Source organism: Buteo buteo, chromosome 27, assembly GCF_964188355.1.
Source record: "Buteo buteo chromosome 27, bButBut1.hap1.1, whole genome shotgun sequence".
Lineage (NCBI taxonomy): Eukaryota > Metazoa > Chordata > Aves > Accipitriformes > Accipitridae > Buteo > Buteo buteo.
In genome coordinates, this window is record NC_134197.1 from 1,903,463 (window position 1) to 1,924,605 (window position 21,143).

The window sequence follows — 21,143 nt, forward strand, 5'->3', positions numbered from 1 at the left end:
GAGTCCAGATTCTGGTTGTATGGCAGATATCTGGGTTGCACATTTATTGTAGAGGTCAACAGCGTCAAAGATGCGACACGCAGTATTTGATACATGCACCACCATGGGAGGTGCTAACCATTTAGATCTACTGAGATGCCTTTTCTTTTGCCTTCCTCTCTTCCATCATCCTGTGCTTCTGCTTCATCAGGCACGTCCTTGCATTTCCATGGACACCAAGATCACCATCTAAAAAGAAAGTCAAAGTCTAAAAAGTCTTCTAAAAAGAAACAAGCCTCTGTTCCACGGGAAGTCTGGGAGGTGGCTTAAAGACCCCCTTTTCCCGCATGCTGTCACAGCCACAGCAGAGGTGCGCAGGCTGTCGCCGTACTCACATCTGTCCTGGTATGCCTTGGTGACCTGTGCCAGCTGCTCCGCCTCCTTGGCGCAGTTCTGGAACTGGTTGGGTCCTTCCCTCTGCTTGCAGGCGCCCAGCCTTTCCCGGACTATCTCCACGATTTCCTGATCAACCATCCTGTGGGAAAGATGATGACAAATGCAACCACAGCCAAGAGATGACAGAAAAGCTGAACAAAGGGGCGATGATACCCTCTGGAAGGTCAGCTCTGGGTTTTTACAGGATCCTGCCCTGTCCTGCAGCAGTGCTGTAGGAACCAGGCTGTGCAGGAGGATGTGTCCTAATGCCACCCTGCTCAGCTCAGGTGTGCTGCAGGGGACAGCAGGCCTACAAAAAGGGGTGTTCTGTAATGGGGTGGGCAGGAGGTGCTGCCTCAACACCCCAAACTCCACCAAAATGTGAGTTCAAGACAACTGCTGCGGTTCCCAGGGCTGACTAACCAGAGCAGCGCGCTCTGCTGTGGCGTGGCCTTGCCTGGTGTCAGCCCAGTGACAGCCATACCTGTCCCTCCTCCACTGTGCTTCGGCCTCATAGAAGCAGAGGTAGTCGCCCTCCAGACACTCGCTCAGGTCAGGCACGCGGCGAAACTTCTGGTGGTAGTAGTAGAACTTGTTCTTGGCTTGCTGGCGCTCGATCCACTCTGCAGCAACAGCCCCATGGTCAAATGCCCTTGGCCCACAACTAGCGAGTGGATGCCGTGTCTGCATCCAGCTTGGAGCTCCCAGCCCCTGTGTGCCCATCTGCCTGTCAGTCCTCCTCTCTGTGCCGTGTCCTTGTCTGTGCCCCCTGTCCCTGTCTGTCCCTCTGTGCTGTCCCATGTCCCAGTGTCCATGCTGTATTCTTGTCTGTGCCCTATGTCCTTGTCTGTCCCACATCCATGTGTCTGTCCCTGCTGTATCCTTGTCTGCACCCCACGTCCCTGTGCCTGTCCCTCTGTCTGTGCCCCAATGTCCCTGTCTGTCCTTCTGACCCTGCTATGTCCTTGTCTGTGTGTTTGTTCCTGATGTATCCTTGTCTGTGCCCCACACCCCGTGCCTGTCCCTCTGTCTGTCTGTGTCCCATGTCCAGTGTCCATCCTGTGTTCTTGTCTGTGCCCCACGTCCCTGTGCCTGTCCCTCTGTCTGTCCCAGTGCCCACGCTGCGTTCGTGTCCCGCGTCCTCGCCTTTGCCCCGTGCCCGTCTCGCTGCCCGAGTTCCCCCTGCCCCCCCCGGCCGTGCCGCGGCCCGGCTCCCGCAGCCGTCGCCCACCGCGCTAGTGAGGGGGCCCGGCCCTCCCGGGAGGGTCTCGGCCCGCCGGTACCTCGGACGAAGGTGACGGGCGCGTCGATGACATAGTTGAAGACGGTCTGGATGAAGTTGATCGGGTTGGGCACCGACGTGATCCTCTCGGACTCGGGGGTGCGGGTCGGAGGCACCTTGTACGCCTCCCAGTCCCTGTCCTCCGGCATGGCGGCGGCGGCGGGCCCGGCGGGAGGCGCGGAGAAGATGGCGGCGCCCCACACAGCCCCGGCGGCGGGGTCAGAGGGCGCCGCCCTGCGCATGCGCCGCCGAGCCTGGTGCATGCTGGGAGATGTAGTCCGCGCCCGCCCCCTCAGGCCTCAGCCTCCGGCCTGGAGGCGCAGCGGAGCCCGCCCGCACCACCGGGTCTATTGCCTCGATCTTTTTTCTAGTCAGAATCACAAAGTCTTTCTTGCCTGGGATGATGGAGGGATTTTTAGTCTGTCTCTACGCAGAGCTGCCGGCTGCACTGAGCTCAGGCTGCCCGGTGCGGACCTTCACGGCTCTGGGTGTGTGGTGCCCCATTAGGAACCTGTCCGAAGGGCTGCCATTCGAGTTCAAGTTGTTTAGGAGGGAGAAATGTAAACCGAGACACCGGCAATTGACCTTTATCACACCGCAACTGTTACGTCCAACCTGCCAGCTTGGCCAAGTACGAAATGAACATAGCAGCGGGTGAAGCTAGGAGCTAAATTTGTGTCTTCAGACCGATAACCATCTTAAGTATTAGACGGGAGAGGCACTTACTGATAGCCTCTTTCCGCGGCTGACCTGGGCTGAAGACGTCCCATGGTTTGTAAAGCTCGGCACTGCTACCTTTTGATTGTGTGGAGAGGGACAGTGAGCAGGGCTGGGTTACCGGTGGTGTTAGTGCAGCTGAAATGGGGTCGAACCCGACATGTCTCCACTTGGGCTGGAAAATAAGCTCGGTGGAAAGTGCAACCAGGTGCTGGGACCGATCTTAGCAAGGAGTGAGTTGCAGTGGAGGTAGATCTAACCCTTCGCTGCTTGGGCTGACCCCCAGTTCCCCTGCCTTGAAGCCAATTGTGTGCGAACTTGTCCATGTCTCTAAAGCACTGTTGCTTTTCTCTGCCTGGCTCAGCATGACCTTGCGATTGGGGTTTATATATTTAGCTCTTCTAATTTGGTTTTCAAGGTGCATATTTAACCTGCGCATGTTCTTATTACTGATTCCTTTGGGTATCCTTTCCCGTTTCTTCTGATCTTTAGCTGTGCTTGCTTGGTGCCATTTGCCTTGACGACATGAAGCCCATGAATTCTTAGCAGGCCCTTTTGGTGTTGCAGACTACAAAATAACTCATTATAATTAACATCACAGAAGGGCAGACCTATTATTTCTCCTTCAAAGTCCTCAAGCAGAAGGAGGGAGATTATGTTCAAGTTTTTCTATTTCATTGGCACCATTTGTCCAGAAACTTGTTAAATTCTTCCATGCACATGACGGAAGCTTGAACAAAATCCCGTCCTGTTATGAGTTCTTTTTGTCATGTTGGAACTGAGGAAAAGCCCAGAATCCCTCCAGCATTCACTGATTTTAAAGGGGAGATTTCCCATTGTGCTTTGGTTTCCCAGCGTCTTCTGGGCCCTGAAAGTGAAGCTGACCTTTTTTGTTCTTCCTCTCCGCAGTCCCACCGCAAGTTCTCTGCTCCCAGGCATGGCCACCTGGGCTTCCTCCCCCACAAGAGAAGCCGTCGCCACCGAGGGAAGGTGAAGACATGGCCTAAGGATGATCCCAGCAAACCAGTCCACCTGACAGCTTTCCTGGGCTACAAAGCTGGCATGACACACACTGTGCGGGAGGTGCACAGACCTGGGCTCAGTAAGGCTTGGCTTATGGAAGCAGGAAACCACATCCAGGAGGGAAACGAGGGAACAGACTTGTTGGTGGGAAAGGCTGCTCCTGGGAATCGACAGTGGAGCACTTAGCTTCCAGGCTATCTGCTGTAATGCCGTCCAGATCTTGGATGGCCAAAGGCCACTTCATGGCCAGTGTGAGCTGAGTCTGGGGGTTCCTGGGAAGTTCCCACAGTGGTATGGTGACTAGTGGTTTGTTGGATCCTGCTGGCAGAAGGACCCTCCAGGGTAACTACCTGACAAATCCTGGGCTTGGAGCATCTTGCTGGGGAGGTTTATAATGTTACCCTCCAGGATGCCCACAGGATTGGAGCCAAACTCCAGGGCAAGAACAATCCAATGTACTGCTTCCCCCAACGTGGGGAAGATGGGTTAAAGTGTGCTGGGCCACAGGGTCTAACCTGTTCAGTGTCTGGGGATCAAACCCTGCGTGGTCCTCCAGCAGGTGGGAGATGGAAGGGCTGAGGCTGGCTGTGAGAGCAGAGTGTGACCTTGCCCCTAGCACGTTGCTGCCTCGCTGTAACAGCATGGGCCATGAATGCCTTCAGGGAATGATCTGATCATAGATGATGCTGAGCACCATTTCCCTTTGCTATCTTGCAGAGACCTCCAAAAGGGAGGAGGTGGAGGCTGTGACCATCATTGAGACCCCCCCAGTGGTGGTGGTGGGCGTCGTGGGGTACATCGAAACACCGAAGGGCTTGAGGAATTTCAAGACTGTTTTTGCTGAGCACATCAGCGATGAGTGCCGACGGCGCTTCTACAAGAACTGGTACGTGCCTCTGTGGCTGGGGAGGGTCCTTGGGGCACTGCGTGTGGGGAGTTCCTTGCAGGTCTTCTCCACAGGCTGTCCATAATGCCCAGCCATTGCAAGCAGCTCAGCTACTGGCAGCTGGCTCTGAGGTGGAGTGAAACTGCTATTTGTTTAGTCATGCACAGAGACACTGGAAACAGCTTGATGCTGGGAATCAGCATATGCATATGTAAATTTATTCTAATAGTTGAACTAAGTTAGCTTTCTCCACGATATCATATGGCAGTGCGTGCTGCAGGTTCGCTTTCCTTTGTGTAGGTCGGGCCCATCTACTCTCCATTAAATTGGGATACTTGAACTGAGGCACCAATTGAGGGGAGTAAAACCAGATTTATCAGGGGAAAAATTGATGCAGAATGTCACCTCTGGCCCTTGTAAACATCAACGCCCCAAATCCCACACCAGCAGAGAAGAAAATGGAAACACGAATTTCATAACTGTAGGAATCGTGTCTCCTGTGAAAGTGCCATTGAGATCCACCCACCACATGCCTCTGATCCCTGTTGGAGCCTGTTTTCTCCTTTTTCCACTTAGCTCTGATTTTGCACTTGTATTTTGATGGCACTGAGCCAGTCAGTGGGAGACAACTGGATTCCTCATGCAAAAAGGTTTGAATTACCAGCCCTCTTCACAGCTCATTATTCACTTTCCTCTTCCCACCTCAAAGCCCTGTGTCGTGGCCCTGACAGTCAGGCGAGGTTCAGGTATCCACAGGTACCTTGTGCCTTCGGGGAAATGTCTGGCAAGGTGATCTGTCCCCCCACGCTGCGCTGTCTCAGGGCACAGGGAAGTGCAGAAGCACTTCACCATTCAGCTCTGCTGGATGTTAAAACACTTTTGTCGTAGGCACAAGAGCAAGAAGAAAGCATTCACCAAGTACTGCAAAAAATGGCAGGATGAGGATGGCAAAAGGCAGCTGGAGAAGGATTTTGCGGCTATGAAAAAGTACTGCAAGGTCATTCGTGTCATTGTACACACGCAGGTCAGAGCCTCACCCTGGGGGGGTGGGCAAGGGGGGCTCAGGGCCTTCCTCAGCTCGGGAGTGTGGTGAGGGCCTGGAAGCCAGGATCATGGGGGTGTCTTGGTGGGGTCACAGAAGGCTGAGCAGGCAGATGATGGTCAGAGGGTGTGGGACAGGGCGTGCAGGAGATGCGAGGTGCTGGCCGACCTTTCCAGCTACCTCCTTACACCAACCTTGTCCCTTTGAGCCGGGCTCAGCAGAGTTCCCTGCTGGGGGATTGCCGCAGGGGGCTGTGGCTCGGGCACGCTGGGGAGCCCACACTCCCCATGGAGAAGAGCAGACTGCACAGAGCCTCAGCAGGTGGTGAGCCCTGTGTCAGCAAGGGACCTTAGGCCCCATGATCACCTCAAATTAGCAACGGGTGTCAAATGTTTGGGCAAAAATAACCCATGGGCAGGCACAGTTTTTCCAGATGCTGAATGCTGGATACACAGGGCCCATTTTCATGCTGATCCCTGGAGTTAATGGCTGCTTTGGAGTCTGGGACAGAGCTAAGCTGGCTCAAGGCTTTACTTGTGGTTGGAACAGACCCTCAAAGTCCCGCTGCAGTGATTTGGCAGGGGCTTTGCACAGGTAGCTGGAACTGGGAGAGAGCAGAGGCATCTCTTGGTGGGAACTAGAAATAACTGCTCAGTCTGGAAGCAGAGGTGAAGCACAACCAAAGGACAGGTGCTGACTCTGGCTCGGAGCACAGAGCTGCATCCTGGCTGGGCACAGCGTTCAGCCTCAGACAGTGCTCTGGTGATGGGCTTCTCTGGGGCATTTACCATGGCTATTACTACTGCGCTTAACTCTTGGGGTACGATGAGGCTGGCCTGTTCCTGTGCTGCCTGGAGAGAGGGTGTGCATCAGCTCCTGCCTGGAATGGGAGCACTGGGAATGGGGTGGTTGGACTCAAGGACAAGGAGTTGGGTCCAAGAGATATGTAGGCATGCTGACCCAGGTCGCTGGCTGTTATGGAAGGGGTTGACAGTGTGGTAGGGAGGGGTGGTGAAGAGGGCTGGCCCTTCTCACCCTCTGTGTCCCTCACAAGTGGTGGGTGATGCGGCCCTGGCCTCATGTTTGTGCCTGGGAGGTAAGGGGCAACATTTTTCCCTAATGCATTGTCTAATGCAGATGAAGCTGCTCCCGCTGCGGCAGAAGAAGGCCCATGTGATGGAGATCCAGCTGAATGGCGGCACAGTTGCTGACAAGGTTGACTGGGTTCGTGAGAGGCTGGAGAAGCAGGTTTCCGTGCACAGTGTCTTCAGCCAGAACGAGATGATTGATGTCATTGGTGTGACCAAGGGGCATGGGGTGAAAGGTACAGAGCAAGGAGACCCTTGCGAGGGGCTTGGTTCTGTCCTTCTCATATGGCGCTGCCAATAAGGTAGTGTTGGGGGAGGGGAGCGTTAGCCATGCTGAGAACCCACCAACCTATTGCGCAGGGAGTAGCAAAGAGCCTCTGGACCTCAACCACGACATGCAGTTCCATTGTAGCAGATCTTGGTTTCCTTAATCTCAGGAAAGGCCATGTTGTCTGCCATGCCCAGAGTCCTCCCAGGAGGCTCAGAGGCACTCTGAGTATGTAAAGCCACTGCACTTCTCACAAATGCCACGTGTGTGGAGGTGTGGGTGTTTCTGTGCATGTGCGTGGATGTGCTCAGCAGGAACATATCACAGTCTGATCAGATCCATGGGAAGTGAGAACAGTTCTGTGCTCTGGCCTCTCATGGTGGTGACAGCTCTTGGTCTCCTTCCAACATGGTGTCTTCTGAGAACTGCAGAAGAATGATGAGACTCCCCCCTCCCCAGCGCTCAGACACCAGCCCTGAATCTCCCCGGTGTTCTCACCGCCCTGTCCGGTCACACTTTCAGGGGTGACAAGCCGTTGGCACACCAAGAAGCTCCCCAGGAAGACACACAAGGGCTTGCGCAAAGTTGCCTGCATCGGAGCCTGGCACCCAGCCCGGGTTGGCTACTCCATTGCTCGGGCTGGCCAGAAGGGCTACCACCACCGCACGGAGCTCAACAAGAAGGTATGGCCCAGATGGGCTCCCTCAGAGCACCACTGCGCCTTCCTGCCTTCCCTCCTCCCGTGCTGTCACCGTCCTTCTTTGCATGGTGGCCTCTGTCCCCCCCAGCTTCTCAGATGTTTCCCTAGAGATCTGCAGTGCTGTTGCTCTCCTTGTCTTTCCCGGTGCTTTTTCCCCGCTCAAGGGAAACATCACAGGGGGCACATCTTGGTGAAAACCGCATTATCCCTGTGGCATCTCTCAGTGAGGAGGCAGGATAGTTGCCGTCTACATTTCCTTTCTGTTCCTAGATTTACCGCATTGGCCATGGGATCCACGTGGAGGACGGCAAGGTGGTGAAGAACAACGCCTCGACGCACTACGATGTTACGGAAAAGACCATTACGCCTCTGGTAAGGACTGAAGGGGTAACAGGGCTGTGACTGGCCCTGGGCCCTGGCTGCAGGAATCCGAGCCAGGGAATTAGTTCCTTGGCTGGGGACAGCTGCATAGGAAATGATTTGAAGGAAATTCACTGAAAGAAATGCAGTGATTCCTTTCCTCATGGAAAACCATCTCTGTGAGGTGTTTTTTCAGGTCTATTGGTAGACCCAAACATTTAACTTTCAGCTGATAACTTGGGCAGGAAATGAGAACTTTGTTTAAAAAGAAAAAGAAGTATAAATTATGTTAGAAATCTGATACTTAACAGATAAATGTTTGTTGCTTGGCTTAAAAATTCACTTTTGCATATTATATAACCGTTATCTCGGGAGTCTAGCCAGCTCTGCTCTCTGTTTACCCACATCCCCCAGGGAAGGAAGCAGGGTTACTGGTTCCCCAGCTCTTATGGGTTGCTCCTTAGCTGGGGTCATGCAGTGTGGCTGACATGCTCTGGTGGTCCCAAGCAGGCAACCTCAAGGGTGCAGAGGATTGTTAGCTGGAAGGACAGTCAGTCACTACCTTCTTCTTCCCTAGAAAATGCCACCTGTGGACATGTCTGCTCCCATCCAGCTTTCCTGCCTGCCAACTGTCTCTCTGCCTCTCTCCACAGGGTGGCTTTCCTCACTACGGGGAAGTCAACAACGACTTCCTCATGCTGAAAGGCTGCGTCGTGGGCACAAAGAAGCGTGTGCTCACCCTCCGTAAGGTGAGACTGCAGCCGGCGCTGGGAAGGGACAGTCTGTAGCTCTCTGTGAACAGATTCACCACGTGGAGAATGCCGCTGCCTCCAAGCGCTGGGCAGGGAGACTGGTCGGGTCCTTGACACTGCGTTGCAGTGGGGATGTGGCACATGAGTGTGGTGCTCAGTGAGACCATTCGCAGCTGGATGGTTTGTGGCAGCGTGCAGTCAGATTTACTGTCTTTGGAGACAGAAGCTGCAAGCCTTTGAGGGCTGTGATGCAGGGCCCAGAAATTGAAACCTTGGCCATAAGCAGATTGTGAGGAAACGAAATGCTAAGTGAAGAGCAGAGCTGCTCTGCAATCCAAGGCATCACCTGCCACCTAAGCACCAGGGTGTTTCTCTGAGAAGGCAGATTTTTGTGGAGATATTTGGCTAATGGATGCACCTAGGATATTTCAACCCTGCTTCCATCAGGGCAGATGTCCAGATTTTCTGTAATGATAAGCCTGATGCATTGTGACTCTTCTTTTTCAGTCCCTTCTGGTGCATACAAGCCGCCGGGCTCTGGAAGCCATTGAACTCAAATTCATTGATACTACTTCCAAGTTTGGCCATGGCTGCTTCCAGACAGCTCAGGAGAAGCGGGCTTTCATGGTGAGTTATGCTCTGCACCGGCTCCAGCTCCCAGGCCATGTTTGCATCTGGGGCTAAAGCAACTGATTGACTCCAAACAAGCATCTGCTTCTCAATATAACAACAGCCAAATGAGTGATCAGAACCGTCTTGCATAAAAGACAGGCATGAATTCAATTCACACAGCAGATATTATGCTAAGGAAGAACATGATGGTTGTGTGAGTGATCCAAGACAACGCAACTAGCAAATAATATACCATATGGCCAACCAGTTTCCATTCACCACAGGATGTTTTAAACAAGCAGTTAACTTGGCAGGCACTGTGTTGGACATATGGTCCCTTTCACCCGTAATTGTGCACTTCTTTGATTTGTTTGGAATGAATTATAACTTTAATGATCTTAAGAGGAAAAGGTTGGGTCAAATTCAGACACAAATTTGCAATTCTTTTGTCAGGAAGCTTTCAAAAAGGCCAAGGAGTGTATTTTTCTTAAATCCAGAGGAAAAAAAAAAAAAAAATCCAAACCAAGCAGAGATTCTTGAATAGTTTTGCAACCTACACCAGGCTGGTGCATAAGTCTGAATGTGAAATTGAGGAAGCATTAAGTAAGCCAGGCCTTCAGCTAGCAGAAATGAAAGAAACAACTGCTTGGATACCACGCAGACGTAAACCATGTCTGGATCTGGCCTGTCAGCTAGAAGTCCCATGTGAAACAGGCTAAGCCTCCTTAGCCCTGGGAAGGGGGATTGGCTATGCAGTGCCTTTGCAGAGCTCTTTAGAGGTTAAGCTGATTTCCTTTATCTCAGTGTTAGGAGTTTGTTCTGTGTTCTGCTCTTGCTGTCACTGCAAGTCCTGAGTAGCTGTGATGCGGATCTTAGTGACAGGAGGTGGTTTTACCTGGTTGCAGCTGTTTTCTTTGCCATTTTCTACTGCTGGCTGAGAGTTTCCCCCATGTATACTGTGGCAAAACTTTACATTTGGCTGGAAGTAGAGGCACATAAGTAATTCTTGCCGTCTGCTCCCATAGGACTTATTTGGTCTGGGACAACCTCATTTCTTAGCTGGTGGAAATCCCTCAGGCTCTGTTGAGTTGGCTGATGAGAATCTGTGCCTTTGGCTGTGGGAGGCCTTGCCTCCTCCAGGGCTCATACAGCAGCAGCTCAGCAGCCGCTCCACCACCGTGGGCTCCTGGTAGCATTCATCAGCACAATTACTGCTCCTCTCCACGTCCCCTGACTGCAGGACAGCCCGCCTGGCTTGGAGCAGGTCACTCATTGCCGCTTTCTGGCTGCTTTTGTGCTGTTCAGAGAAACAAACCCTTTGTGTGAGGGCAACGACATTCCGCTTGTGATTTCTGCAGGGCTAGGGAGGCCCCGGGGGTGGTTCGTGAATGGCGGCACAGAGCTTCCAGCTGGGGAGCAGAGACCAGGAGCAGCCTTGCACAGCAGAAAGGGGCCAGAGCTGCATTTCTGCTCCCCGCAGCTCAGATGCAGCCTTGTAGGCCAGGTTTGTCTGCCACTAACACTGAGAGCTCTCCTCTCTGCTCTCTTCCAGGGCCCTCAGAAGAAACACTTGGTGAAAGGGAAGCCAGGAGTGCAGGAAGAGCTGTAAGGACTGAGATATGCAAGTCTGCCTAACTGGGCACCTTCAATAAAAAGGCTTCAAATCATGCCTGCTGCCTGTCTTCCTTCTGGAGGGGTGTCCTGCCTGTATTCAGTGCTGCCTGTGGGCAGCAGTGTGTCCTTGAGGCTCCTCAGCAGATGAGGATGGGACAAGTAGCACTTGGGACAGGGACTAACTGGGACAGCTGAATGTCTGCTCTGTCCTCTGGATCCTCCCTTTCCTTTGCCCAGTGAATTTTTTCCCACTGCCTGCATTCACCAAAACCACGGTGAAGACTCCCCTTCCTCTCTTCCAGAGAAGAGCAGAGCAGGTACCAGCACTTCTGCCCCAGTTTCCGCTGGGAATACAGGGCCTCCCCGCTACCTGCCACTGCCCAGTCTCACTGACTGTCTCTCCCCTTGCCGCCTCTCACACCCGCACACCCAGGCACTCCTTTTGCTGAGCTGGAAGTACCCGTGGACTTCTCTCTGCACAAAGCCCCAGGATTCTGGCCGGCATCCTCAGCAGATGTGGGAACTTGTGTACAATAAGATGGCTGCTAGGTAAGACTGGGCAGTGATGGATTTATTCAGATTTTGAACTCATTTCCCACCCGTGTTTTCCTTGCAGTCCAGCTGCCTGTGGGGAGGATGTGATGCATCTTGGAGCTGTGATGTCTTGGATCAGCGGTGATCACAACCCCTTCAGTGCAGAACTGGTCTGGGCGTCCTGCACCCTCTTTGGGAACCAGACAGTGGAAAGCCCAGCCCTCCGCTGGTCCAGAGCTGCCCCCTTGACCAGGAGTCCTGGGAACCTGGTAGGAGGTGCATGAAGTTCTTGGGTCTCCAGCAAACCCCTTGCCCTGTGCCTGGTTCTGCTCTGAACGTGTGCTTGCAGTATTTAAGGAGGAGGCTCATCTACAAAAAGTGCTGAGGATGAGATGAACCGAGAAGCTCAGACCCCATGGCATAGCCCTGGATGCAGTCAGTGGCCAGGCCCTGGCTGGCCCCGTGTCCCAGCGATGTCCCTGAGCTCTGTGCAGTGTCTCTGCCCTGCCCGTGGGGCTGCGCTTCAGAGCCTCTTCTCTCCCTTGGCTGGTAGGTCCCTGGGCAGTCCCCCCGTGGGTGGCTGAGGATCCAGGCCAGAGCGCATGATGGGAATGATGAGATCGTCCATGTTTGGCATCACCAAAATTTTCTGAAAAGAGGAATCCAGAATAACAAGTAAGTGGTTTTTAATACCAAGAAGTGGCCTCAGCAGGAGGCACAGGAGCTCGGGTCAAAGACCGGGGCTGTGAACAGAAGATCCTGGGCTCCCATCCCCTCATCAGCAGCTGACTGTGCCTGGCCATAGGGGATTACCAGCTTGGATATCTCAGGTTGGGGACAAGCAGAAGTTTTTCTTTGCCCTGCCCACCTGTATGACTTCAAGGGTGGTCATGACAGGGGGCAGGGACCAGCACTTTGAAGCCATTCAAATGGGCAGCTCTTTGGGGGGGATTTGGCTACCCAAATATCTGTGGGGACATTTCTGCTCTTTGACTAGAGGTCTTAAAGGTGGGAGGATGAAAACAATCCAGCGGGTGCCTTGTGATGGTAAATCTCCCAAACATCCCAAAACCAGAGTGGATGGGTGAATTCAGCCCTTCTGGGGGGTTGTGTGCCTGGGACTTGCTGACACTCCTAATCCTCCCTGCTTGGTGCAGGGCTTGCACCAGGCTGCAAGTGGGAGGAAACCACTTTTCCTCACGGACTCTAGCGCTCAGAGCACCAGCCCTTGGAGCTGGTTACTTAGGTTGTGTTTCTTGACTGTCCAAAGCTGGACAGACCAGACCAGATATTGGCTTTTTGTAGTGATAACCCTGGCCCAAACTGAGGTCTAATTATCTGTGATCGCAGCAATGCCCATGCTTGAGCAGGGTTTGCTGAGACCTTAAACAGACCAGGCACCTGAAATTCATGCTGCAGCTTCTTCTCGATCCACTCGGTGACATGGAGGAATGTCACCTCCCGCTCACCCAGCTTTGGGCGCACCTTCAGCTCCAGCTGAGGTGGGACTCGGAAGCTGTACCTGCGAGGGGAAAGGAAAGAGGCAGAAAGCCTCATGTCCCAAAGCCCCAGAGCTGGCTCCTTGGCTGAGCCGCAGGGAGCAAGGGGAGCTGGAAGGAGGATGTACGTGGGTCCCCGCATGGGAGGAAGAAGAGCTGGTACCAGACACGGTCCGTCGGCGGCGGGGGAACGTTCACGGCCAAGGTGCCTGCCAGCTCCTGCACCTCCACTGTCAGCAGCAGCGGCGTGTTGGAAACCTCCTCGATCTTCTTTTTGATAAACTCGTTTTCAGTGGCCTTCTGGAAGTACTTGGACTTGGCGATCTTATCCACAAAGCGCAGGATCTTCCGGCTTGTGCTGTTGCCGCTGACGTGGCTAAAGCGAGGGGAGCCACAGCTCAGCAGCAGGGTGAGACCCAGAGCCGTGCTGGGTTTCGGCATCCCCCAGCCTTCTGCCACAGCACCCCGCAGGGACAGGAGTCCCCTATGAAGGGCTGCCAAGATGTGCCAGGGTGCCTGCGTGTGCCTTCCCGCAGAAACCAGACCCAAGCCCCTGTGCTGGCGTAGCACCGTGCCTCCCCAGCATCTCCCCATACACCCCATGGTGCAGACCCCAAACAGCCCCTTACCCCTCGGCGCCAGGCGGTGGGACCCGCTCCCCCAGGGCTCCCGCAGGCTCCGCAACGGCGACGTCTTCCTCATCGGAGGAGCCGGCACTGGAGGACTCTGCATCGCTGTCTGCCAGCAGGATCAGCCGTGGCCTGGCCCTGCGAACCCCGAAGAGCATCACGGGGTGCCCTGGTGCCCAGCACCCTCTAGCCTCGCTCAGGCACGAGGAGGATGAAACCCGGCTGTGCACAGTCCCCTTACCTCTCTCCAGCTGCCTCTGCCAGGCCGCTGTCCTCTGCAGCGCTCTCCTTCCCCAGCTTGCAGAGGTTCATCTTCGTCTCGAGTGTCATCTGCAACGAGCCGCTGTAGGTGACCTCCATGTCCACCCAGAGCCCTGCCGGGGAGAGGGACGGGGTGAATTCCTGTCAGCACCGCAGGGGCTGAGGGCTGCTCGTGTGCCTGCTGAAACCTCCCTGCTTCAGGGACCGGGCTCTTACCTCGGTCATTGATGGTGGGGTTCGAGGCGCTGAGGACCAAGGGGATGGATGTACCCATGTCCAGCTCCGTCAGCGTCAGCTCGTTCATGAAATATGGCAGCTGATGGAAAGAAACCACACAGGGATGGTCACCGCAGCCTGGCACCCACCATGGGTCCGCGGGGATGGGGCTCCCCCCGGGTGCTGTGATGCTCCTGCCTCTCACCTTGATCTTGCTCAACTTCTTCTGAATCTTGCTGGACACTTGCTCGGCCCAGTATTGCTCCCGGAGGAAGTCCCAGAAAATGCGCCCCACTAGCGCGTTCATCCAGGCCACGCACGTCTCACCGCGCCTGGCCGTGTCCTCGCCGAGCTGCAGAGGAACAGAAGCCACGAGCCCCTGGAGTGACGTGGCCCCAGGAGCGGTGGGATGTGCTGGATGGGTGCTCCCCTCCACCACAGCTTGGCCGCTCAAACTGCAGTGCCGGGAGGGAGGAGACGAACCACAGGACTGGAATTGGCTGCACGCAGCGTCCGTCAGCCTCCACTTAGCGCTTGTGTCCCGCTCCCAGTGCTGGATTTGTCCCACTCACCTTTGTGGGCGTGGGGCTGCCCAGCGCTCCATGAGGGGGGCTCTGGTCCAGGCTGCTCCCCACCTGCGCTGGCACGAATCGGGCCATGTAGGTGCTGTAATCCAAGAAAATCTGTCGGACGCTTCCCTCCAGGTCCTTGGGTGGGGCAGCGGAGGGGATGTCCTCGGTGCTCCCTCCGCTGCTGCTGCCGCTGCTCCGCGGAGCTGGTCCCACTCCTGGGGACACGGGGACGTGAGTGGGTCAGGATGGTATGAGAGGTGACGTGCCACCTGGCTGTGATACACGCGTGGTGATGTGTCGCGATGCACATGCGGTGACACGCTGCCCATCCGTGAATGCCAGTGACATGCCACCCACCCTACGTCGCCGAGGGGGATCCTTCAGGCTCTCCCTGCTGCTACAAATGCTCTTGGCTCTGGGCTCCTCCATCTCCCCCCCACGCTCACCACTGCCTACCAAGGGCTTTGTCCTCCCAGCACACGTGCAGCTCCCACCCCGGATCAGTCCCGGCACAGAGCGGAGGCCACGACGGCTGCTTCTTACCTGCCCTGGCTTCGCCGTGGCTGCTGCTGGGTGTCCCGCGGGAGGCTTGCACGAGGTGCTGGTACCACTCCTCCTTCTCCCTCCCTGTCCGCCCGAAGAGGTACAGGCACCTCTCCCTGCAGTCCCCCGGGACGTCCTGCCCCGGCACCAGCGCCTTCTTTGTCCCTTCGTCCCTCTGCAGCTCTGCGTCGTGCTCCTCGCTGCTCCTGCGCTCTACCTCCGCTGGGTTGGGGAGAAGAACGCAGATGGGGTATTTCTTGTTCCAAGTCCGCTTTCGGGCCAGGCTGCGGGGGCAGAGGAAGACCTGCGACACCGAGAGAGGCGGTGAGGCTGGGGTGTGGGGGGTTCTTACAAGGGGAGAGCCCCCTGCTCCCGCGGGAGGGTCCTTGGCACGGCTGGGCTCACCTTGGCATCAGTCAGGTTGTAGCAGCGGTGGCTGACAAAGGTGGCGTCGAGGATTTCCTCCTCGAAGGTGGCTCGGCGCGGGATGTTGCTCTTGGGGTAGGAGAGCTTGAGGGTGGCTCCATCCAGCGTGGCGAGCACCGAGTGCGTGAGGGAGGGGTGGAAAAGCTCGGGGTCGTAGATGTGCAGCTGGTTCATCCAGCCCTGAGTGGGGGGAGAGGGTGCCGGCTGCTTCCCACTGCGCCGTATGGGGCGGCAGCCTGCACCCGCCGCGGGCTCAGCACCCCCTCGGTGCTGCCCTTCCAACCCCAGGGTCCCCTCCAGCCGGCACCCAGCACCCCATCCCGGACCACCCTTCTCCTACCTGGAGGTGGTGGGTTTCCTTTGGCTCGCCCAGGAGCAACTTGGGGCGCAGGTGGCCCCCCGGTCCCCGTGCCACCAGCGGAGACTTCGAGACGAGGAGGAGGATGGCGAGGAAGCCCAGCACCAGCCCACAGATGAGTCCCAGGCAGAGGCCGGCGGCGTAGGGGGGCAGCGGCAGGACGAAGTAGCCGTAGGCGAGGAGGGCGATGAAGGCGAGGGCTCTGCCCGGCACCGTGCCCCCCGGCCGTGCCGGCGGCGGCTCCTCGGGGGGCGGCAGCTGGGGTTCAGCATCCCGCTGTGCCACCTCCACCACCTGGATCACGTCCCCGTAGGAGCAGATCTCGTAGCGGCAGTTCAGGATGGGCTCCCAGGGGCTCCAGTCCCGTGTCCGGCGGCCCCCAGCCCCGCGGCCCCCCATCTGCCCGGGGCTGCCCCCCGCCTCCTGCCCCCCGGCACCCGCCTTTGCCCGGGACATGGAGCCGCTCTCCTCGGCCATGAGCCGGCTGAGCCGGCTGAGGGGCTCCTGCACGGCTTCCGACAGCCGTCTCTTGGTGTCCTCCAGCCTGGCCTCCCGCAGCCGGAGCAGGGCGGCACGGCTCTCCGACGGGGAGATGCTGGGGGAGGACGGGGCCGTGCGGGACTTGGCCGGGCTCAGCCGGGGCTGGGGGGTCCGCGGGAGGTCGGTCAGGAGCATCCCCCCAGGCTGGGGCGAGGGGAGAGGCTTTGCGTCCCCGTCCACGGCGAAAACAAGCCCGCAGCCGTCCCGTCCGCCGCCGTCCTCCCTGGTGCCGGTGGGATGGAGTGTTAGCCCATCAGCGTCCCCACGCCGAGGCGAGCCCGGGGACGGTACCAGGGTTGGAGAGGCATCCGCCGCTGCCGCAGCCTGGTCTGCCATCGCTCGCATCGCCGACGGCGTCGGTGCTGCGAGGGAACGGGAGGAAGCAGCTCAGCTCCATGCCGTCTCAAGGCACAGCATATCCCTGTCCCGGTCCTGCCATCCCCATCAGCATCACTACGAGCCACGGAGCAGGAGCGGGGTGCCCCCGGGGACCCCGTCACCGTGGGCTGGGTGCCTTCCAGCCTATTTTGGGATGCCCCTGGGGCCGTGGAGCTGTCAGCAGATGGGAGGCTTGTGGCTCTTCCTCCTCTTCCCAGCAGGGATGGGATGGAGAGAGCACCGTGGTAAGATGAGCTCAATGATAGCCTGCGGGGAACCGCTTGTATAACGAGGATAAACCTCAGCTGGGCAATTAGCAACGGTCAGAGCCGTAAGCCAGGTCTGCAGCAAAACAAGGGGGATTTTCCCGCACCAGGACATTCTGTTGGTGCCAGTGCAAGTGCAGGGGCTGTGAGGGGGGATGCGACGCTGGCAGGCAGGACTCTCTGACTCCTCTAAATGTTTCTTGCTTAACCAACAGTGGTTTGGTCCTTGCTTAATGCATTGCGTGAAGCTGAAATGAAGCCCGAGCTGTGGCCCCAGTTCAGCATGAGGATGCTCTGAAAGCAGGGGGTCGGTAATGTCTGTTTTTACTGGAGAGGGCACAAAAGTTTTCCTAATGCAAAAAGTCTCTGTAGCCCGGAGGGCGTTCCTGTCCATGGCAAAGTGTTGTCCCATCCCCAACAGCCACTGCGATCCCTCCGTTGCTGCGCTCCTGCCAAAGCAACGGGGCTGACCCCGCTCCCGAGCTGTGCCCCCTGTGTGATTTTGGGAGGGAGGACAGAGGCTGCAGGACGGGCTCTGCAGGGCCATCGTGGGGCTGAGCCCAGCACCCAGCAGGTTTGTGGGGTGCTCGAGCTCCGTCACTGCCCTTTTCCCCTGGCAGCATCCCTGCAGCAGGAGCCGGGATGCTGTCCCAGGGGAGCCGGGGCTGAGCATGACCCGGCCACCGGCGGGTGCTTCCCCTCGGGCTGCCTTACACCCGGCATCCACGTCGCCCTGGATCTTCAAAGCATTTCACTGCCACAAATTAATTACAGGCTGTGCCGCAGCTGCCTCCAGCGCCATTTATATAATCTCACGTTTCGCGGCTTTTGCTTTGCTTCTGATTTACAGGAGCCACTTGTTAACCCCAAATAATCCACGGGTGCTTACCCCGGTAATACCCAGCACCCGGCAGAAACCCCGGCTGTGGGGCTGGTGCCATCCAGCCCGCGGGCAGGGTTGCCAGCACTGCGGGCACTGCTGGCACCCCCCAGCAGACGGAGCGGTCCAGGGCACCAGGCAAAGCACCGAAACAGCAAAACGGGGAGCGAGCAGAGGGAAATGGAGCTGGGCCTGAGAAAGGACCTTTTTTTTCCCTGATGCCATGGGGCCCCGTACACCTCCCGCCCAAGCATGGCAGGTGGGGGGCAGCTGGGACCCCCACTTGCCTCTCATCGTGCAGGTTTCTCAGCGGCCCCACAGCCATCCCCGGTATCCCCAGTGCTGCCTATCGCCCTCCCTTGCCCTTGGCCGTGCCTACCAGAAAGCCCCGGGGCTGGTCCTCGGCTGCTCCTGCCCGGCCGCCGCTCCCCGTCCCTGCCGGTTTAGGGGGGCACCAGCTCCCCGGCGCTTGGCAAGGGCTCGGCACTCCTCTGCTTTGCCGTGCCTGCCTTTTCGTCACCACCACTCCGGTATTTGTGGGTTTTAAAAGCTAAAAAAAAAAAAAAGACGACTGTTTCCTGAGAGACCATTAGCACAGTGGAAGACGGAGATAATAATAGCCTGGGTTTGTATGGGAGTTTTCATCTGGCAGGGACGTCAAGTACAGCGGGGGCTATAGATATGTTGCTGAAACGCAGCCACCTCTGGGGAGCGTGGGTGCCTGGGAGGGTGGGGAGCACCGGGGATGGACCCCACTGGGTGCCATGGCTGGACCACCAGCACCCCGAGATGGAGGGTCCACATGGAGCAGCCCTGGTGAAGGCTTTGCTGCTGGCTCAGGCTTCAGAGAGCAAATATCAAGCCCAGAGGTACCCCCGGCGCTGGCTCCTCGGTGCCAGCACTAACCTACCATCCAGCCCAGAGCTCGTCCCCAGCCTGTGACCATGGGGGCATGCAGGGTAGGGGGAATCTTTTTGCTCTTTATAGGATAAATTGAATATGAAGGTCCTTGCAAGTATTTTCATCCAGCGCCGGGGGTAGCTGGGTGGGCACGGCTGGGCGATGGAGCAATGGGGATGACAGTGGCTTCAGAGGAACCAGCAGACAGCTCTTGGGGGATGTTCCCCACAGCCTCCGCACAGCACCTGCCCTGTGGAGTTTTGTGAGCCCAGCCCCAGTGGTACCCAGAAGGGATCGGTGCTGTATGGGAGGTCCCTTTGAGGAGCGGTGCTTGGGCCACCCATCCTGGGAAGGTCACGTCTCTGCAGAGCCTCGAGAGCTGCGAGTGCCCCAGCTGGGCAGGGACACAAGACCCCTAATGAGTGCCGACCCCCCTCGCTGCTTTCGAAAACACCAAAGCCATAAACATCAGCAAGCCTCTCCGCTGGACCCAGGCTCTGAATTTCCTCTCCTTGCTCTCAGCTCTGGTTCAAATTCAGGGCTTGGACTTGACCTGGCACAGAGACAAGCTGCAGCCTGGACCAGGCTGGTGTCTTTGAGCATCTCCCCCCAAAATGCTCTCTTTACATGCCCGAGGCAGCAAGACCCTCCGTGGCACGGCACGGCACAGCGTGGTGCTCCCCGGCGTTAGCTCAGCCCAGGGTGCAACACCTACAAACCGCTTGGAAAGAGAAAGTTTCCCCACGCCGGGATCTGCCCCATCAGAGCCCTGAGCCGCTCGCTCCCAGGTGGGCACTGCTCGACTGGTGTTTGCTTGTGTTGTGAAATCAGGGAGAGTTAATTGAAAAATTGATTTCCAGCAGCCCTCTCCAGTTAATGAGAGGTGGCGGTGGCTGGGGCGGAGGGCTGGCACTGCCGGCGGGGACGGTGGCACAGCTCTGCCTGGGCGCAGAGGAGGCTTTCATCACCCAGCCAAACAAGCTGGAAATCCCTCATCTAATTATCTCCACAATATACCGCTACAGAAACCAAATTGCTGTGGTTATTAGCGCTGTAACTGGAGAGCTCTCTGCATTATCCTGTGATTAAGGAGCGTGGGGCTTTGAAGAAAGTCTCACTGCAACCTCAGGACGTAACTTTGGGCAACGGGTAGGGTAGCACGGGATCCCAGCTCTGTCTTCTGCTCCCGCTTCCACATCACATCGCTCCTTCTCAGGGGATTTACTGGTGGATACTGGAGCGGATTTCATGCTGCTGGGGGAGCGAGGAGCCTGGCAGGCTTTGGCACTGCATGAATGGCTCCAGGGCGGCTGTTTCTGCTGGGGTGCTCAGAGCCGCCCAGCCCCAGCACCCAATCTGCTACCCAGTGACCCGCACCCAAAGCCCCCCCCTCCCCGCACTGTCCCAGGGCTTGAGCTCAGCCCTGCCACTGCTACGGACTTTGCTTTGCCCCCGTATCTCGGCCATCCCCATCCTCTGCCCATCTTCTCCAGACCTTCGCATCCCTCGTGGCGTGGCCCCTGCAGCTCACAGGAGAGCTCTCAGCCCCGGTTTCACCAGGACACAGCCCTGGGGAAGGACCCAGCCGGTTCACCCAACTATTTCATTAGCGCAGGCACAGCTTCACCCTCTGAGCTGGTTAGCAGCCGACGTCCAGGCGGACGATGCTGCCGAGACACAGGGGCCCAGCGGCCGCTGTGGCTCCTTCCACTGGCTGAAAATCCGCGCCCCAAAGGCGTACACGGGCCTTGAGTCTATTTGGAGCCTTTCCCGACACCCCGCTCGTCTGATCTCGGCGGATCATAAAGCGAGGCGCTTTCAAAACAGCAAGTCACCCATTCTCCGCGCGGTGACACGGTGCGTTCTCGGCTCCCCGCCGCCCCACGGTGCTACAGCGAGAGCCCCTTCCTCCCCCTGCCCGGGTGCCTGCCACAAATCATCAATCCCTGGGGCTGGAGCGGGGAGCTCAGCCTGCCCGAGACGAAAGCCTGACCTAATTCAAACCGGCAGCATCCAGCGGGCAGGAGCGCTGGCCCCACGCGGGGTTTTCCATGCCGAGCGCTGGCCCCACGCGGGGTTTTCCATGCCGGGCACAGCCCCGGGGTGAGCTTCTGGCTGATGGACACATTTGGTGGCATTTGGGAGCAGGGACCCATCCAAGCGCTTTGCTGCGGGCCGCAGGGCTCCGGCAGCAGGGCCGGCTCCTTGGGACAGTCCCTGGCTTCTGTCCGAAGGGCGCCGGCATTTTTGCTCTTGCACCAAGAAAGGTGCCATTTCCGTGCGAGCCCGCTGGATGAAGGCTCATCCGAGGCGTCCTCAGATAAAACTAGGGAAGAAGAGACTTGGGGTGCCTGGTTTTTTTGGAAGGAAAAGGAAGCCGCAC

The 21,143-nt window shown here is 57.2% G+C and overlaps 3 protein-coding genes across 3 annotated transcripts; 1 reads left to right on the forward strand and 2 right to left on the reverse strand.

Annotated features, from left to right (window-relative positions):
• Positions 1 to 15: 15 nt before the first annotated feature.
• Positions 16 to 1,974, reverse strand: NDUFB10 (NADH:ubiquinone oxidoreductase subunit B10). The gene is made up of 4 exons (XM_075058363.1): positions 1,698 to 1,974; positions 899 to 1,037; positions 375 to 514; positions 16 to 228 (listed from the first exon to the last, which is right to left on the reverse strand). Exons 1-4 carry the CDS (start codon positions 1,957 to 1,959, stop codon positions 128 to 130), a joined length of 642 nt encoding a protein of 213 aa, XP_074914464.1. The 5' UTR covers positions 1,960 to 1,974; the 3' UTR covers positions 16 to 127.
• Positions 1,975 to 2,312: 338 nt separating this feature from the next.
• Positions 2,313 to 10,812, forward strand: RPL3L (ribosomal protein L3 like). Its single transcript, XM_075058361.1, has 10 exons — positions 2,313 to 2,467; positions 3,323 to 3,515; positions 4,154 to 4,322; positions 5,211 to 5,346; positions 6,502 to 6,688; positions 7,243 to 7,403; positions 7,691 to 7,792; positions 8,434 to 8,529; positions 9,040 to 9,159; positions 10,697 to 10,812. The coding sequence occupies exons 1-10, from the start codon at positions 2,465 to 2,467 to the stop codon at positions 10,751 to 10,753; spliced, it is 1,224 nt and encodes a 407-aa protein (XP_074914462.1). The 5' UTR covers positions 2,313 to 2,464; the 3' UTR covers positions 10,754 to 10,812.
• Positions 10,813 to 11,330: 518 nt separating this feature from the next.
• On the reverse strand, positions 11,331 to 16,681 carry LOC142045444 (testis-expressed protein 2-like). Its single transcript, XM_075058966.1, has 11 exons — positions 15,779 to 16,681; positions 15,418 to 15,618; positions 15,013 to 15,316; positions 14,470 to 14,684; positions 14,103 to 14,276; positions 13,898 to 13,997; positions 13,662 to 13,794; positions 13,421 to 13,558; positions 12,955 to 13,167; positions 12,694 to 12,814; positions 11,331 to 11,941 (listed from the first exon to the last, which is right to left on the reverse strand). Exons 1-11 carry the CDS (start codon positions 16,679 to 16,681, stop codon positions 11,816 to 11,818), a joined length of 2,628 nt encoding a protein of 875 aa, XP_074915067.1. The 3' UTR covers positions 11,331 to 11,815.
• Between the last annotated feature and the right edge of the window lie 4,462 nt (positions 16,682 to 21,143).

Coding starts and splice junctions, on each gene's coding strand:
- NDUFB10 (XM_075058363.1), bottom strand. CDS start 1,959: ATGCACCAGGCTCGGCGGCGCATGCGCAGGGCGGCGCCCTCTGACCCC. Junction 1,038..1,697: donor GCCCGTCACCTTCGTCCGAG/GTACCGGCGGGC, acceptor CTGTTGCTGCAG/AGTGGATCGAGCGCCAGCAA. Junction 229..374: donor CAAGGCATACCAGGACAGAT/GTGAGTACGGCG, acceptor CTTTCTTTTTAG/ATGGTGATCTTGGTGTCCAT.
- RPL3L (XM_075058361.1), top strand. Junction 4,323..5,210: donor CGGCGCTTCTACAAGAACTG/GTACGTGCCTCT, acceptor CTTTTGTCGTAG/GCACAAGAGCAAGAAGAAAG. Junction 8,530..9,039: donor GTGTGCTCACCCTCCGTAAG/GTGAGACTGCAG, acceptor CTTCTTTTTCAG/TCCCTTCTGGTGCATACAAG.
- LOC142045444 (XM_075058966.1), bottom strand. CDS start 16,681: ATGCGAGCGATGGCAGACCAGGCTGCGGCAGCGGCGGATGCCTCTCCA. Junction 14,277..14,469: donor GCAGCCCCACGCCCACAAAG/GTGAGTGGGACA, acceptor ACGTCACTCCAG/GGGCTCGTGGCTTCTGTTCC. Junction 12,815..12,954: donor CCGCCGACGGACCGTGTCTG/GTACCAGCTCTT, acceptor TTCCCCTCGCAG/GTACAGCTTCCGAGTCCCAC.